The sequence below is a fragment of the Lutjanus erythropterus genome, chromosome 16 (assembly GCF_056507025.1).
Source record: "Lutjanus erythropterus isolate fLutEry1 chromosome 16, fLutEry1.hap2, whole genome shotgun sequence".
Classification (NCBI taxonomy): Eukaryota; Metazoa; Chordata; class Actinopteri; order Lutjaniformes; family Lutjanidae; genus Lutjanus; species Lutjanus erythropterus.
Genome location: NC_139332.1, coordinates 17,405,343 through 17,422,812, shown reverse-complemented (window position 1 = coordinate 17,422,812; position 17,470 = coordinate 17,405,343). Strand labels below are relative to the sequence as shown.

Sequence of the window (17,470 nt, the reverse complement as noted above, 5' to 3'; positions counted from 1 at the left end):
AAGTGCATCCAGTAAAAGTGCTTGTTTCTACCACCGACAGGCTCAGATTGTTATTCTAAGTGTCTGACAACATTATGGAAAGCGACTGCTACAGAGAGAGACCTTTTTTTTAAAGAGTAAGATAGGTTTTGTTCAACCTGTTTAATTTCTCTCACCAACTTAAACAGACACCCATTGCTAAAATAGTAATTTAACATTGTCAACTTCATTCAAATGAAACAGAAACAAAATATAACTTACCAAAAACATTTTGGTTCAACTCTCCACTGCTCCAGCAATCACCAGCTCTGGTTTGGTGGAAATAAACCCTTAATTCATATACCATGAATAATATAGAGAGAGGGTGAGAAACTGCAGCTGGTGTCAGAGTATCAGTACTGCAAAAAATGAGTATTGAAAGGATTTCAAATATTCAGTATCGATATTTATCGATGTTTTGATATTTTTAATAACGCTCTGTGTTAGAGAAACAGCATGTACAGCTGGAACATTTTCTCATCATCCTCGGTTAATACAATCTTTATTTTGACTAAGATTTGGTGATAGTTGGAACAGAGGGAAGATGAGCTAAGACACTTTTGGTGAGCTTTACTTTGTTTCTGTCGTGTTTGAATGAAGGTAATGATGATAAAATTACAGTTTTGCAAAGGGAGTCTGGTTAGTTTGGCGAAAGGAATAACATTACGTAACATTGCATGTTGTAGCTTAGGTTTGCTTCTGACAGCTGCAGCGCTCTCCCTCAAAACAGGACCAATTTCAAGAATTGTTGTCCCCATTAGTTACTGGTCAAGACTAAAAAATACCAAAGTTGCCCTTTAAATGTTAATAACTCTGGAGGTTTAGGTGCAGAGACTCCTCCTCCTGAAGAGTCCTGAAGGATTCCTGAAGTCAGTTAATAAAAACAGACCAAAAGGACATTAAAACTGTACGGAGTCTCCAAAGCAAACGTTAGACGTAGCACATGATGTAATAATAGGTTGTTCAGTATGTGTGCATCTCCTGTATGAGTCGTTGCTGTTTCCATTAAGTGCGTTTGCATTCTTAATGCATGCAGTGGAAATGATGAATGTTGAAGGTGGAAATATGCAGTAACATATTTTTCAGAAAGAATCTTAAATCATGGTGCTCTCCCAGTTTAATTATGCTGTTTTGTTTTGGGTTGCATCTTCTTATCTTTTTTTCTTATTCTAATGAACTGAATGAATGAAATTCTAGTGCTGCCCCCACACGACCAGATTTTTTCATTTTTAATTGTAACCTCTGGATGTGTATTTATATAAAACACACTTGGTGTGACCTCTAGTTGTGAAGTCAAACCAAGACTTACAATACTTAAACTCACAAACCCTGTATATAAATGTACTGTACAGTATGCTGCTCAAAACATACGGTTTAGGCTGTAAAATGAGATTATCACAGTCATAATATAAGCTAACCGCCTTTATGATCACCGTCTTAGAGGAAAGTTGATGATATTCCCCAGAAGATGATCTCATTTCTGCATTATACATGCAGCAAAACAGTGGCTTGTGATGTGTTTTTATGTCTGGCAGCAATATTTCACATCCTTAACTGCATTAAACATTGAGATTAGACAGATGAAAGGGCAAGTGAGGGATGGAGAGAGAGAGAGACTCAATACACACTCACTGTACTGTATAAACCGACACACACACACACGATCACCAAAACACTGTCGGAAAGGATTTGCATAGTGAGAAGTATGGCAGTACCACTTCCAAACTTTATTAGTAACTTAAATATGCATTTCAAGTTAGAAACTCTCAGTCAAAAATAGGGTATAAGCAGACTTAGCAAACACTGAAAATCCAAGAAAGACAATGGAGGAAGATCTGGAATACATCTGGGGATTGATGCCAGTAAAATTGCTAAAATGATCTTTGTTCGCTATCATTTTGTTCTTTTACTTTTCATGACTTATCTGTGTGAGACTGTCATAAAGATAAGGGCTTCAGATTTTGAAAATAAATACTAGACTAAAAAAATGTAACCCGGTAGTTGTAATTTCATTTTTATTGCTCCAGTTTGTAACTAATTTTCTAACTTTATGAACCATTATAACCCTTGAAGGCTTCCATCCTCCACAGCTTAATCTTGTTATTATTTATAGTGTTTTGTTTATGTCTTTTTAAAATATTTGCTACTAAACAAATAAACAAAAACATCTTGATTATTATTATTATTATTATTAAGAACACTAAATACATTAGCCTGAGCAGCCTGTGGCCATTCGGTCTCATTCAAAATAGGAAATGTTAAGACGTTTTTCAAATTGATTAAATCCACTTTAATGTATGTATGAATATAATATTTAGTTATGTTGATTAGTTTGATGAAATCAGACACTTTTAAGACTTTTTTAAGCTTTTTGAACAAGCTTTGCAGCCACCGTAGGTTCTCCTACATGCTTGGAAAGGCAGGGTGACATGAGGTGTTTGCAGTCTACAGGCATTGCACTCCTAGATGTCACTAAATCCTACAAACTGGCCCTTTTTAGTAAATGACATAAATGAAGAATCGGTCACAACTATAGCTGAATTATTTTACATTATAACTCCTGAAATGAGACTGTTATCAATAAATATCCAGCAGCATTGATAAGCTAAAGGTCGTGTGTGTGTTGGCAGATAGGAGTGGGCTGGCAGGTGGGTTTCTTAGCAGCCTTACTCTGTTTGTGTGTGTTTGTCTTTTTGTGCGGGTACAATCGTTGAGCTGGAGCTGCTTTGATGTCTCCATTTTGACTTCCTCGTATGACGGCTCTGTCGAGGAGTCGACAGGAGCTTAGTGTGTGTGTGTGTTTGTGTGTGAAGGGGCTTGCCAAGCATACCGTGCTCCGGCTCTTCTCTGTGCTCAGCAATCTAATCTGAGAGTAATCCATTTCTTGCAGATAATGACCTCGCTCCCCCATCACACAGCCCTCCCTCTCCTCTGTATACACACTTTGAAGTCATCACACAGATAAGCGTGTCAGCATGTGCTCTCTCTTTATAGCTCTTGTTCCTCCTCATTCAACCCCTCTTCCTCCTTCTGTCACTCGCTTTTTGGCCTCTGGTGCACTGACAGCAATGGACTGTACACCTCAGGCTGTGATGGTATGGATTTCCAGCGCCTGCCCAAATAATTGCATTATATTGGACTTTACTGAAGGATACTTTCATAGAATAGGGCTGCGGTGTGCAGGCGAAGGAGAGTGAGCAGCAGACGAGTGACGGTGCTGCTGGCGGAGCAGAAACTTAAAGCTACTACAAGGAGCTACTACTAGTTATGAAATGGTCTCAGTTTAATACTGATGGCTCTATATGACCTATAGATATACCTAAGATTTACAATTTCTTTATAGTTGTGTAGTAATGGCTGCCACTGGGACTGTCTGTGTTTACATTTTCCTGGGCAAAGTTACAGGGAGTAGAACATTAACAAATTAAAAAGAAGCAGGAGGAGATTTTTATTTAGATAATTTTATTTTTTATGTTAATTTTGTGGTTATTTCAGTATAAACACTATCGCTTTGGTCTACAGGGGCCTCCAAAGTCACTAAAATATGGAAGTTCCTTGCAGTAGCTATAAACTTTGCAGTAAACTGTCAATCTGGTCAGGAAAAGTCTTGTTTGTCCCAGCTGCTAATGCTAACATTGCACCTTTACAGAAGTGGCTCTGGTGTTACTGTATCCATTTACTGTGTATTCTAGCTTTTTTGGAGATGTGGTCAAATAAATGATGAATCCATTATTTATCCATTTTCCATGTTGAAAACATGCCTCCATGTTGTTGTGACCATGTGTTCACACTAGCAGCATCATAACTACAAAAAAACGGCCAAACGTGGCTGCAGAGTAGTTAGTGAAGTGTTGCTTAGTGCTTGTGTGTACAGTCAGTGAACATGAGTGTCAAGCTGATTTTTTTTTTTGTTGTTGTTGTTGATGCCATTTCCAGATGCCAGATAGACGTGTCACTCCATCATTGGAGCACTGAAAAAAGTTGTGGCCCTGTTCAAGTTTGTGTCGACTGAACAGAGGCTTTGTTCCTGATTTGTTATGTGTGACAGCGCTGATCCATGGATGTATTAATAGATCCATGCGCTGATCTCAAACACATCACACAACAGACTAACATGACTTTGACCCTTAAAAATAAAAGTTGCGGCGATGACGGATAAAGAGCTCAACACTGCCGGAGCCATCACATGACCATGATATTGCGGTAATGCGGTTATTTTCACAGCCCTATGTACACCCTATGACAGAGGAGTGTGTGCTTGTGAGAAACTGAGGCAGAGACAAAGACAGGAACATGGCCAGAGGACATTCCTCCCACCGTGTGATACAGTATGAATGAAACACCTCCTCCGGTGCTGGTGTGTGTCTTGAGTGTGCTTGCGAGAAGAGATGACGGTGGAGAAACAAAGACCTCTCGAGAGATCTGTATTCACCAGCAGACAGGGAAACAAAGAGATGGAGAGATAAGATAGAGCGACCGAGACAAAAGAGAGAAAGAAGGAGCAAGACAGAGATAGCGAGAGTCAGAAACAATTTATTTAGTCTGTGTGCTTGGCTGGCTGGTGTGCTCTACTTAACCCCCAGTCCAAACACTGCACGTCTTCACAGACACAAACACAGCAAAAAAAACAAACAAAAAAAGCGCTCATCTTTACTGATATCTCGGAGGACGTCCAGACTGAACTGGTGTATTTCACAGCCAAAAACTGAGCTCTTTTGAAAATATTTTCCAGTGTGGGTAAATCTGAAACTACAGACTTGTGTTTTGCTGTAAATGGGGAAAAACCCGTGCCTTTTGGACTTTCTGTCACTTCCAGTCCACTTCCAGCTTCACTCATATCTGTCCTTTTAAATGTTAATATGACAGTAAGGCTGATGAGTAAATACTCAATCCATCCCCAGATTATTTTTACAACTAAACAGTGAATTGAGTTTGTTCTATAAAATGACATGCCCAATACAATCTCCTGAAACCCAAGATGGCATCATCACGTTGCTTGTTTTGGCTCATGATCATGATCAATAACCCAAAGATATTTAGTTTACTGTCACATAAAACAAATATTAGGCAGGAAGAACCTGAGAATATGCATTTAAAAAATTACGTAAATGACTTCTTTGCAAAATTGGCGTTCCAAGTTTGCCTCTTTTCCCTCGCCACATCCAGACCCCCATTCTCTCCTTCTCCTCTTCTTTTTTTTCAAAACGAATAAATAGCACTATTGCAATGAGACGATGAGATGACACGCTGATGAAGTTTTCTTGTATATTGACCGACGTTATAGCCTACAATTCAGGAGGTGTGATTATCATACAGACTACATACATCAGACTTGATGCTGTACCCCAGTTTTTGATCCATGACCACGATTATATCTGCACAAGTATCCTGGTTATGATCAGGTTTTTGGAGTAATATATCAAGGTTTCTTAAATCAGGGTATGATGTTTATAGGGGCAAAACATAACCAAGATACTTCAAAACCCTGATCATAACCAGGATACTTGTGCAGATGTAAATGCACTCAATGTTGCACAGTATGGCTGCAGAAAAAACTTATAAGGTTGGTGAAGTGTCATAGTCTGTAGGTGCCATTAAAGGAATACTTAGACATTCAAGGAAATACGCTTATTATACATTTATATGCTTACCTGCTGAGCATTAGATCAGTACCACTCGTAATGCCTGTCTGGTAAGGCTTAACCAGCAGCCAGTCAGCTCAGCTTAGCATAAAGACTGGAAATGGGTGAAACTCTCTGCTCTGGATAAAGGGTTGAGGGATTGTCTGCTGTTTTCTTGGAAATATCACTGTGATGATAAAATCACTGCACCGGCCAAGAAATAGTGCGGCAAGTTGTTTTTATACTTCAGTTTTTGAGCAGATTTAACAAACAGAGATGCGGTGTGTTGATTAGTGAACTTTAGAGGTGCTGGTAGGTGGATTTTGTTACCTTTGGACAAAGCCAGTCTTGCTGTTTCTCCTTGTTTACAGTCTGGATTCTAAGCTAAGCTATTCAGCTACTTCCTGTAGCCTTATATGTAGTGCAAAGAGATGAGAGTGGCATCAGTTTTCTCCTCAAACCCTTGGCAAGAAAGCAAATATGAGTATTATCCAAAATGTCAAACCATTCCTTTAATAAAGAGAAGGTGAGCTGTGATGCAGTTACTTGCTGTGGATAGGGTTTGTGTGCACCCACTTGCTTGTGTGTGAGACATCCCAGACAGTATCATCGCTCTAATGAGGATCACACACACTGCTCTACATCTCCGTAATCATCCCTCTATTTCATTTTCTTGCAACTCAAAGCCACATCCGTGCATTTCTCTCCCTCTCTGTCTTTGTCTCGCTCATTTTTTTCTCTCTTTCACGATTACAATTAAAATGATCTCTTCGTCTCTCACCGCCTCGTCTCTCCCCATCTCCATCTGTCATGCTCATATCCCCCGTCATATATTCATAGACTGTTGTGATTTGTTCATCCGCCCTCTCCTTTTTCTCCTCTTGCACGCTAACTCATTTATATTTCTTCAGCGATATCCATCTTCCACAGTTGCTTAGGTGCTTTTCATTTATTCCATCATTTGATCTCCCTGTGTCTCTCTATTCGTCATCATCTGGCGGTTTGTTAATGTCAGTGAGTGGCGAAGGGCAGCAGCGATTGCCGCCGCTCGGCTCGGGTTTTATGTGAAGGTTTCCGGAGGGAATCAAACCCGCAACTCTATCGGTGATCCCGCTTCACTGACTGAGCTCACAGACCAGTTGCACTCCGATTGCAGGAGGTTCTCATCTGTCTCTCTATAATGAACGCTGGCAACGTGATCGTCATCCTAATACAATTCTACAGTTTGCATTTTTATCAGGAATTTTCAAAGCAGATACCAGTAACTGATATTTTCTCAGCCATATCCACTGATAATGATGCTGTACTGTTCTAAGACTGAGTACAAATGCAAATGAGAGAATTAGAGTGCTTATAAAATCTACAAAATATACTCACCCTCTTCTTCTTTTTTATCTTGATCAACAGAAAAAAGAACTCAAAAGCTGCAGTTTTTGAGTCTGCAAAACTGCTCCAGCTGGGTCAAGTTGCATGAGGAGCAAATTTAAGGTCCTGCACTAAATCGGCCACTTGACTTGGCCCTTACAAGACTTTATTGTTGTTTAGAAACACTATTTTGCCTTGGCTTTGTTCCCTCTGAAAAATAAGCCTTCTCCCGAGTCAGCATTCTCTTGCAGCCAACAGCAAGTTTTTCTCCAGGATTATTCTGTTTTTTGCTGCATTCTTTTTTACCCTCTATCTTCAAAGTGTTCCAAGGCCCGCTGCAGAAAAGGCATACCCTCCGCCATGACACTGCCATAACCGAGCATTTAGTAAAATGCTCAAAAAGCTAAATTTTTGTCTCATCATAGAAGCTTCTTCCACTTTGTTATGTTATTTGCCCATCTAAGCCTCTAGATACCTCTATGGTATCTACCGAAATATCCTAGTACTCCTCTAGTCAAATGTCACCTGCTTTCCAACTTCTACAAACTTTTTGTACCAAGATCTAGAAAAAAAAAATCATTATTTGTATGCTTTTACTCACAGCCAATCACTGCAAGTGCTTTAATGTGATGTGTGATTGGCCCTAATTCCAGTTTAACACAAAGTCTATGGTGTGGTGAAGTTGAGCATGGTGTATTTAATGGAGTTGGCAGTTCAGCATGAAAAATGTTGAACATTTTATGCGACTGAATGCTTTCATTCACATGATGGGTATCGAATAAAATAGAAAAAACTATATCAAATTGCCAGTAGTCTCCTGGTATCGGTGTCAGTTTAAGGATATTGGTATTGGTAGCCATTAAATCCATTTGAGTACTGGTATCGTAATTTTTTAAATGATAAATGGGCACTCATTTATAAAAGGTGGTTGTACCATATATTTTGTTTTACTCTACTGTGTGCCTTGAAATGTTTCTTCAAGAAAATTTTTGGTATCTTTCCATTGGTTGGTACTTTTCAGTAACCCATTCCACAGATTTGTTTGGAGCAGGTAAAGACTAGGAATGGACACTTGAACATGTCACAGTAGGAAAAACACAGAATGAATTATGAATGAATTATGATGGCTGAATTCCTTTTAGCTGCTTCAGGTTCAGGGTCGTAGTATTGTGCTTGCTGACTCACTGTCACGTTGTCATTGTCAAGGCAGTTGAATAGAAGACAGCCGTTGTTAATATTACGAGTGCCTTTACTGCTACTGAAAAGTGAAGAGGTCTGCTGTGGAACAGGCCAAATTCCATGTTTTTTTAGTTATCTAGTTTTAGCTCAGGTTTTTCTAGTACCAATAATGGAAAATGCCACTGCTACATCCAAAAATGCAGGATTGAGTATCAGTGAGTGTGTGAGTCTATGCACTTATCCAACACCACGTAATGTATTAGCCCTGAAACGGGACCCTGGTACTTCTTAGCAGTGTCCTACACACCAAATTTTATGGTAAATGGAGGAGAGACCGCCAGATTTACCTCAGACCACATAGCAAAGTTTGCTTCATTACCAGTGTCTTAATGGAGTTAAGGCAGACACTGCAAACCTGACTAAGTTACTGCTGTCTAAGCACCCATATAAGCCACAGAGCTTCAGTACAGTCCAGTTCACCAAGCGGACTCTTTACTAAGTGGATTGGTTTCTGGTTTTAATGCAGTGTTATTGGATCGGTAATTGTTTCAGCCAATAGTTCAGAATTGGAATCGGCATCAGGAAAGAAGAAATGGTACTGGAATCAGAACATCTAGCCAAGAAATTGACGAGCCAACCACTGGACCCTGCAGATACATGTGTATTTATCTTTAAATCACATTGATTACACACGGGTGATCTCCATTCATATAAAAACGGTTGTCTATGCCAGTGATCATTTTAGGTGTGTCGGTGTAATGGAGGTTGTGCTTTATGTTTACACACTTTAGTTGAAGTTGTTGAGATTGTTCACTTGGACATCAAAGAGTCTTTGTAGATCCATGCCAAAAAAACTCTTCAAACTGCTGTGATTCACTGTTGTAAAGCAATAAAACATGAGAAGGTTTCAGGAACATGATTACTTTTATTACACTGTAAAGGGCTCCCTGCGTGGGCTGGAATTTAAAAGATTAAACTTATTAGGTATGCCTATTCTAAAGTAGTGTAATGACAAAATTAATAATAAATGTTGGCCATATATTAGCAATAAAAAAACTATTATGTTCAGTAATAGTATAAAAGTTTGAAAATGGGGCTGTGAAGCATTTGAAGCAAGCTTCAGAGCAGCCAAGACGAGGTGTTAATAAATAACATCGCTATGTTTTGCACTGCAGTGAGACAGAATAACAGATGGCTGTGTGTACTGCTGTTTCCGCTCTACTTGATCTAACACTTACTATCATTTTTAATCTGTTTTATGACCAGTGTGTCACCACCACAGTGTCAGTGCTGTCATCTGGCTCCTCTAGCACCATAATAATCCATAAAGATTAAGAGTTTATTTCCTGATAGGGGAAGTACAGGTGGAGTGGATACGCCCAGGGCAAAGACTACAACATGATAATAATAACCATGAAAACATTTATTGTGGGATCATTGTTATATTGTGAAGGTTGCATTTTATTGCTGAGGAACTAAACTGATAAATGTTTTTTTATTGTTTACTACTGTACTGGTTTTGTATTGATGAGTGCTTGAGTGAATGTGTGTCACTGTCAAACCATTTAGGTCAGATCATTAAATCATCATAGATTTTGTCAGTAAAATTCAAGTTCAGGCTACTTTATTCAGCAGATTTGTTTTTCAGTAAAGAGACAGGACATCAATTCGACACATTTTACAAACATCACAGACAAAGGCAAACACGCCGAAAGTACTCAAAGGCTCCAAGGACGTAAATGTTCTCAAAGTGTATTGCAATAACAGGTGTGACTGTACATTTAAACACTAAACAGTGTCCTTTTTAGCAATGATTGTCACTGCTGTTGGTTTAAACAAAACCTGACTAATGTTTTTGACATGGTGAAACTGGTCTATCTCATGTCAGAGTCTTGTTTGTTCAGTGTATTTACTGTGTGTGTGTCATTGTGTGGGCTCTGATGGCTTGTGTGTGTTTTTTTTTTCCGTTTTTTTTCTCAACAGCAATCACCTGACACTATCCCCGGCCCGAGCACTGGACCCACAGTACACAAGGTAAGGAAACACACACACAGATATGCACACACACACAGGTGATGTCATTCTTTTAGTTTTGCTTTGAAGCAAAAAGTGTGTTTGTTTTGCCCCAATACAGATGACATCAGTAGCAATATTACCTTGGGCTTTTTCCAAGTTGGTTTCACCAGCTACGCACACACACACCCACACATTCAGTGAGTCTTAATTTGTCATGCATCATTGTAATGTGGTTTGGCAAATATTTCAGCCCTGCACTCTGAAAAGGCCTCAGGGCTTATATATCTACAGTGAGTATAGTTTTCTTTGAACATTGAAAATATTAGCTGAAGAAATAAAAAGTTTAAAAAATGAAGGATAGCAACATCTAAAGCTTAGATGCTGCTTTTTTTTATGTGCACTGCTGTTACCCCTGTGCCAAAAAATATTTGTGTGTGTGTGTGTGTAGCTGTTTGTACCTCAGCACTCTTGTTCTTTTTGTTGTATTACACTAGATTTTTTTTCATATTATGCCTCAACGAAAACTAACCTTGCTGACAAAACAGTAAAATCTCCTTGCTGCACCTAAGCATGGAGATGCTTGCAAAAAGGAGCCTTAAACTTGATCTTTGCTAATCTGGTTTAAATCTCCAAAACTCAGTTTTTGTTGTAAGATATTAATCTAAAATAATTTATTACAATTTCATTCAACCTTATTGCTAAAAGCTGGACCAGTGATTAAACTATGGAGACTAGTTCATACGATGGTGACAGTGAGTTATGAACTTGATGATTAACTACTTAAACATTAAGCTTGATTATATACCTGCATGGCCTATTTGTCACCACAGATTAATCCTTAAAAACATATTTGGGTAAATAATAGTTCATGAGACATTTGACAAAGTTAGATCAGCTTGAAAAACATGTTTGAGCAAACCATTTGTCACTGTCAAATCTCGATCCAATTACCTGTCAAGTAATTTTGTTTTATTTTCAACGCCCATAACTGAAAGAAATGCCAATCAAGGCTCAGCAAACCAGTGTATGAAGACGTACTTGAGGGCTGGCAGGGTGACCCTGATTAAACCCAGGTTCTTTATGTGAATGACTGCCTTGTCGCTACAGGGTTTGGTGATATGTTAAAATTTTCCAACTGACTACCACCAGCCAGCAACCAGCGATTGCTGATATGTTTGTGCAGGTTTAGAAAACTAAATAAACCAGAAAATATTCACATTTAAGAAGCTAGAATTAGAGAATTTGGACATTTTTTCTTAGAAAATAATGTTGCAATGCATAGGACCATTTATTTGACACATGCTCCTCCATCCTATTACACTAGTCAGAGTGACTCCTTTAGCTGCAGTCGTCTGCTCCCATATAAGCCACAAGGGTTTGCCACAGAAGAAAAAAATCAGGATAAGATCTGATGTTGGCAGGAGTCTCTCCTGTTGTAACATCAAGTGAATGGAAACTCATTATCAGTCATCTAGCTGGCTCTCCTCTGTAGCATGTATATGTGAATATGAATGGAACAGAACAAGCAGCCCATGTAAACAGCTTAATTGAAATACAGTCATATTTACCAGAGCGTCAATAGCAGGATTATTGCAGAGCGCGTAGACACAGTCAATGTTTCATTCCTCAGGGGGAAATAAATCGAGCTGTCCTTGTGAGCCGGTCAATGACAGCCGCATGTAGCCACACTACCTCTCTGCTACCCTGATGTGCATGTCCAAAATGATGTTGAGATAAGATTTTAGCTGCATTTATTAGTGTTGATATGTTAAATTAACATTAATTTTGATGTGTTTTTTGTGTGTGTCAGTCTTGCTCCCAGAGTTTTCCGTGTGCTGGTCGGACTGTGAGGAATGCCTTCCTCTCTCATGGACCATATCCGGCTAAAGACAAGATACACCTGGCCAGAATCATCCGGTACACTTGTCTCTGTATTTGTGTGTCTGTCTGTGTGCGAGACTCAATCGATGTGTCCGGTGAAGCATATACACTGGCTCGTCAGTCACTGCTGAGCCCCGTCCTGATTAGCTGGTCAAGTTGTTTTTGCAGTGAGAGGAGCAAAACATGACGTATATATATAACACATGATGGGCAGGGAATATATGCACTCTCATGCTATAGTGTACATACAGTACATACATATGCATGCAGAACCCATGTGAACATCTGTCCACGAATATAAATAGCTACTCTTGAACGTCATTGTGCACTCAACAACCCCCCACCCCACACACACACGCACGCACGCATGCACGCACGCACGCACGCGCACGAGGAGTTTATCCTGGGGGAACGCAGACGGAAAGTATTCAGTGTTTCGGAGGAAAAGGCATACAGAGAACTAATGAATAATCAATGGATATTGATTAAAAAAAAAAGACAACCCGTGCGCTGAGGGAAGAAGTGTGTGTATGTGCATGTGTGTCATGACCCTGTGTGGCCACACTTGTGTGTTGAAAGTGTATTTGTGTGTGTATTTTAACAGGCGTAGCTATGTGGGGGTGGAGCTGGTGCAGTGGCTGTGTGAGCAGTGTGTGTACGTGCGCTGTCGGACGACCGCTGTGCGTGTCTGGCAGGTGCTGCTGGAGCTGGGAGTCCTGCTGTCTGGTAAAAACACAACTATATGCACACACACACACACACACACACACTCTCACATGCACACCAACATGCCTGGAGGTTGTACTGTGCTTCAGAATTTATAGTAACCTTGCAGCGACATCAGCAACTATTTTACACAGATCCCTTAAAAGACAAACAATGAACCAGTTCACCAGGTAATCTCCAACGGAACAGAGACAAATTCACTACTCAATTTACCTGCTTAATGTTACACAATTAACATGACACTGTGGCTCTGTGTATCCAACCCCTGACTGAAAATCCCGTACAGACCTCTTTCATCAGAATGTAGGGCTGCCCCCTGAAAGTCAAAGATCTGAATCATCAATCGCAGACCTCTCAGTCGACTGAGATTCTTCCAGTCATTTTCTTTTGTCAGTCAGCGTGCATTACAATAACAGGATAAAATCGATAGAAGCTTACAGAAATGCACATGGGAACTTTTCACTGAGGAATTATAAATAGTACAAAAGTATTGCAGCTGTAAACTCTACAAACTGTGTCTTAAAATCACTACAAACCACAAGGATGGACGGACGTGCCATCAGCCACTTTACCAGAGGGTACCATGGAGTATGGCAGGTGACGTTTGCTTATGCTTGTTTTTGCCACTGACAGGCTCAGATTGTTATTGTAAATGTTGGACAACATTGTGGAAAGTATCCCTACAGTGAGATTTCTTTTAAAGAGTAAGATATGTTTTGTTTAACCTGAAACAGCTGTTTTATTGATCTCGCCAAACTAACCAGACTCCCTTTGAAAAACTGTGATTTTCATCATAATAGTCGGCTTCATTCAGACATGACAGAAACAAACAAACAAACAAAAAAAAACTCACTAAAACATCTTGGTTTGTCTTTCCACTGCTCCAACAATCGCCAACTCTGGTTTGGTTGAAATATAAACCCTTAATTCACGGGTGAAGGAGCGCAGAGCATGCAGAGGCAGGTGATGCTGGCAGAAGAGAGCTCAGAGGTGTGCTGGTATTGTAACTGAACAATAGGAGGACGCACTATTTTACTTTCTCTGACTGTCTGAAAATCTGATGTTTTCACGTGACAGATGATGAAGAAAGAAAGTCTTACTGGCGTAACATGTTCAAGTAGGTTGAGAAGAGATTACAAAAACAAAAACAACTGCTCAATTTGAAGAATCTCAGTTGACTGAGGAGTCATTAAAAAATTTCAATTAGTGTCTGATGCCGAACAGGAGAGGAAGGTGCTACTCCTCACATTTGTTTTGGTGTGCTTGTGTGTCTCCTCTGTCTCCAGTGGACCAGCGGGTGGTGTTTTCAGACTCTAACTCCTACTACCAGTTCAGCTTTGAGGAGTGTGACTCGGCCTCCTGCGAGTTTCGCTCCAATGAAGGGGAGTGGCCAGAAGCTGTCAGGCTCCTCCTACAACTCGCCCCGTATGTCCAGTTTCGCTCTGGAGGCGGGGCCAACAGCCCGTAAGTGTCCCTTTAAAATCTGACTGCAAAGTATGCTGAAATGAATGGATGTTAGGGCTTTGACTTAAAAAAAAAAAAAGTTTAAATATTGAGAATAAACACTTAATTAGTGTAAATTTGAGCACAAACCATGTAACATTTAATAGATAATGATTGTCTTCAGATTTCTTTAAGGCAGCATCATTTTCTAAGAGAAAGCAAACGGCCTCACTTTGATGTTTCCACAGTAGTTCACCAAGCTACACGTAAGGCAAACATGCTAGGGAGCTGGTTGGAGATGTTTACTTGCTTTTTTTTTTTTCATAGTTTTATGTACACCTTGTATAACCTGTTTATACAAATTGTTTGTAGTTTCCTCCATTTTGTGTGAATAAAGAGAAGAACATTGCAGTTATATGGTTGGAGTTTAGAATTCAGAGAGAACAATACATGCTGAATATTTATCGTTTTCCCAACTTTGAATGGTTGCTCAAAAAATAAAAATGACAAGCTATTCTAAGCTAGATATTGCTAGTCATGTGGGATGTGCCAATCACGTTTTTTGCTGCCAATCCCGACTTCCAATCGTCTATAAGCTATATGGGCTGTTACAGCTGAAATGTTTCACAATAAATGCTGAAATGCCACTGAGGGCTTTTAATTTGAAGTGTTGAGTTTCTATCAACAGTGTGATGCAGTGACGGCAGCGGATCAAAACAAGGCTTTGTGCTTGTACTAGTAACAAACTATTGCTGACTAACTACGTTGGGAACTACTTTCCAGCATCACAAACTAGTTAGAACTTAGCATGAAGACACTGCTTGACTCCACCACCTCAAGCAGTTGTTGCTCTTAGCTGCATGCATGAGATTGTACAGGCTTGGATTATACTGCATGAGTTGAATCAAAGTAAAAACGGGATCACTATCAACTTCAACAAGTCTGGATTTTTTGCATTTTGTAGCCCTTGATTGAATTCTTCAATCACAAAATACTGTTTTAAATTATGAACAGTGCACATTATCCTACATAACACAGCAACAACTCACTAGATTCATTATCTTTTCAGACCACACAGAATCACAGCATCTGTTGGTAAATGATTTAATTTACCTGTTAGCTGGGCGGCAGCAGCAGCAGCCTGCTCTCCTCGCAGGTTAATGGTTGTATCTGTGGTTACTCATTGCTCCAGTCGGGTGGTCATATGTCAGTTTAGTCTGGCACAGCCCACATACAACTTGGTTTTCATTTTCTAAATCAAAATCCTGACAAACCGCGCTGTTTTTATGAGCTGTCATTGGTCCCACTGTGCTGATAACGTCTGGGCCATACAGGCTTTAGTGAATACTGGCTCGTATTTCTGGTACCGACTAGCAAGCGTGGTGCTGTTTAATGAATATCAGCAGATAATGTTTGGTGTCTGATCAATCTGTGCTGTCTGCGTTGTCTCTGGATCTGTGTTATTTGGGCCAACTTGATAAACTGTTGCACAATGTTGACCAGAGTTGATGGTGAATGTGACTCAGTTGTAAAATACTAGATGATCTCCACTGACCTGAAGGGGAAGCTCATTGCTCTGCTGGTAAAATATCAGAGTTGAAGTGACAGCATTCCCGTTTAGATTGAAGATTGAGGTCATTTGTCTGTCTGGTGATTTACTTTGAAAAGTGACAAGTGAGTGTGGTTGATTTGGTGGAAGTCAGGCTTGCAAATGGTGTTCGTCAACATCCACTCACGCACACACACACTCTCCAAGATCTTCCTCAAATCCAAGCTGGAAACCTAATCTCTATTCAGCGTTTTAATCCTCAATCTGCTTATGTGACAGACACGTTGATGTGCAGGCGAACACACCTCCAAATCCAGAGAAGAAACACACTCTGACACAAAACTGACGCATGAAGCTGTCACACACACACACACACACACACAGACTACACTCTTAGAAATAAGGGTTCTGAAAGGGTTCTTCCTGAAGTGCTGATGTTCCACTCAGAACCCACTTCTTTTAAACAGTAAGGGTTCCATTATGAACCCATCAAAGAACCCCTTTGGAAGAAAGAGAAAGAGGATTGTTGAATACTTTATCGTCAAGGATTATTTGTACTGTAATATAAAAAGTTTCTCTGTCCTTCCTTTGAATATAAAAGGGTTCTCGGTAGAACCCCTTGGATGGTTTCTAGATGAAACCCTTGTAATATAAAAAGGGTTCTAGATGGGCTCTGGGAGGAACCATTACACCATAGAAGGGTTCGCTGTAGAACCTTTTTTAGGGGGTTCTGGCAGATGTTTTTAAGTTGAACCCTTTATGGTTATAGGTAGAACTCTCTTGGAGTTCCACTTGGGAGCTTTACAAAAGGTTCTACCAGGTACCAAAAAGTGTTCTCCTGTGGGGACAAGCCGAAGAACCCTTTATGGTTCTAGTTATCACTTTTATTTGTCAGAGTGTAACACACACATGCGGACTGGTGTCAGCCAGAGTTCCCCGCTTTGCTGCTCCTGTGTGTGGGATTCCTGCTGAGGCTGCTACTGAACTCAATCTGTCACTCAGAGAAACAGAGAGAGTGAGACGATTCGGTGTGAGCGGGGGACAAAAAAATAGAGTATATATGGAGGGCGAGGGAACAAGAGCGCACGTCAACACATTCATCTGTGTGTCGACTTCAAAGGGTTTTTACAGACACCGGGGAGAGCACACGACAGCAGGGGGAATTGAATGTCATATAAATCTCATGTATCGCGCTGTATGTGCTCCTGTGTTCTCCATCAGTTTCTTTATGTACATTATAGTGGATGACATGCGTAGTTAGAGGCGCTCCACCACACTGACTCCACTGGTTGGATGGGTACAGAGGAATGGGTGCCAGAGAGTGGGGGGTTATCGACGTATTGACGCCATTTTAACACGTTTGTTTGGCCTTTGAAGATTTGATGTTGATGAGATTTTATTTTCCACCATTCTCACTCTGTCTGTCACTTTGACCCTGCTGCTGCCTGTGCGTCTTCCTGACTGTCGCACCATTTCTCTGCAGGCATCAGCTGTATCTCTCTCTGTCTCACACCCTCCCCTCAGATTTGTCTCTCACTCCTGCTGGTGTAAAGGAGACGAGTTATAGCTGTGAGGGAAAACGTCTGATGTAACCCCACTGGCTGCCTCCAGCAGATTTGCGGATGCATTCGGGTGTCACAATTTCAAATGTTAATCGAAAATCAATAAATCA

At 40.2% G+C, this 17,470-nt stretch overlaps 1 protein-coding gene across 1 annotated transcript in view; it reads left to right on the top strand.

The window, feature by feature from the left end:
* The window catches only part of rapgef5a (Rap guanine nucleotide exchange factor (GEF) 5a), a 63,736-nt gene that overhangs the window by 4,285 nt on the left and 41,981 nt on the right, over positions 1-17,470 (top strand). The window contains exons 2-5 of the mRNA XM_084739407.1: positions 10,167-10,217; positions 12,010-12,116; positions 12,685-12,806; positions 14,093-14,270. Coding sequence (XP_084595533.1) covers positions 10,167-10,217; positions 12,010-12,116; positions 12,685-12,806; positions 14,093-14,270 — 458 coding nt within the window. The remainder of the gene's footprint in view (positions 1-10,166; positions 10,218-12,009; positions 12,117-12,684; positions 12,807-14,092; positions 14,271-17,470) is intronic.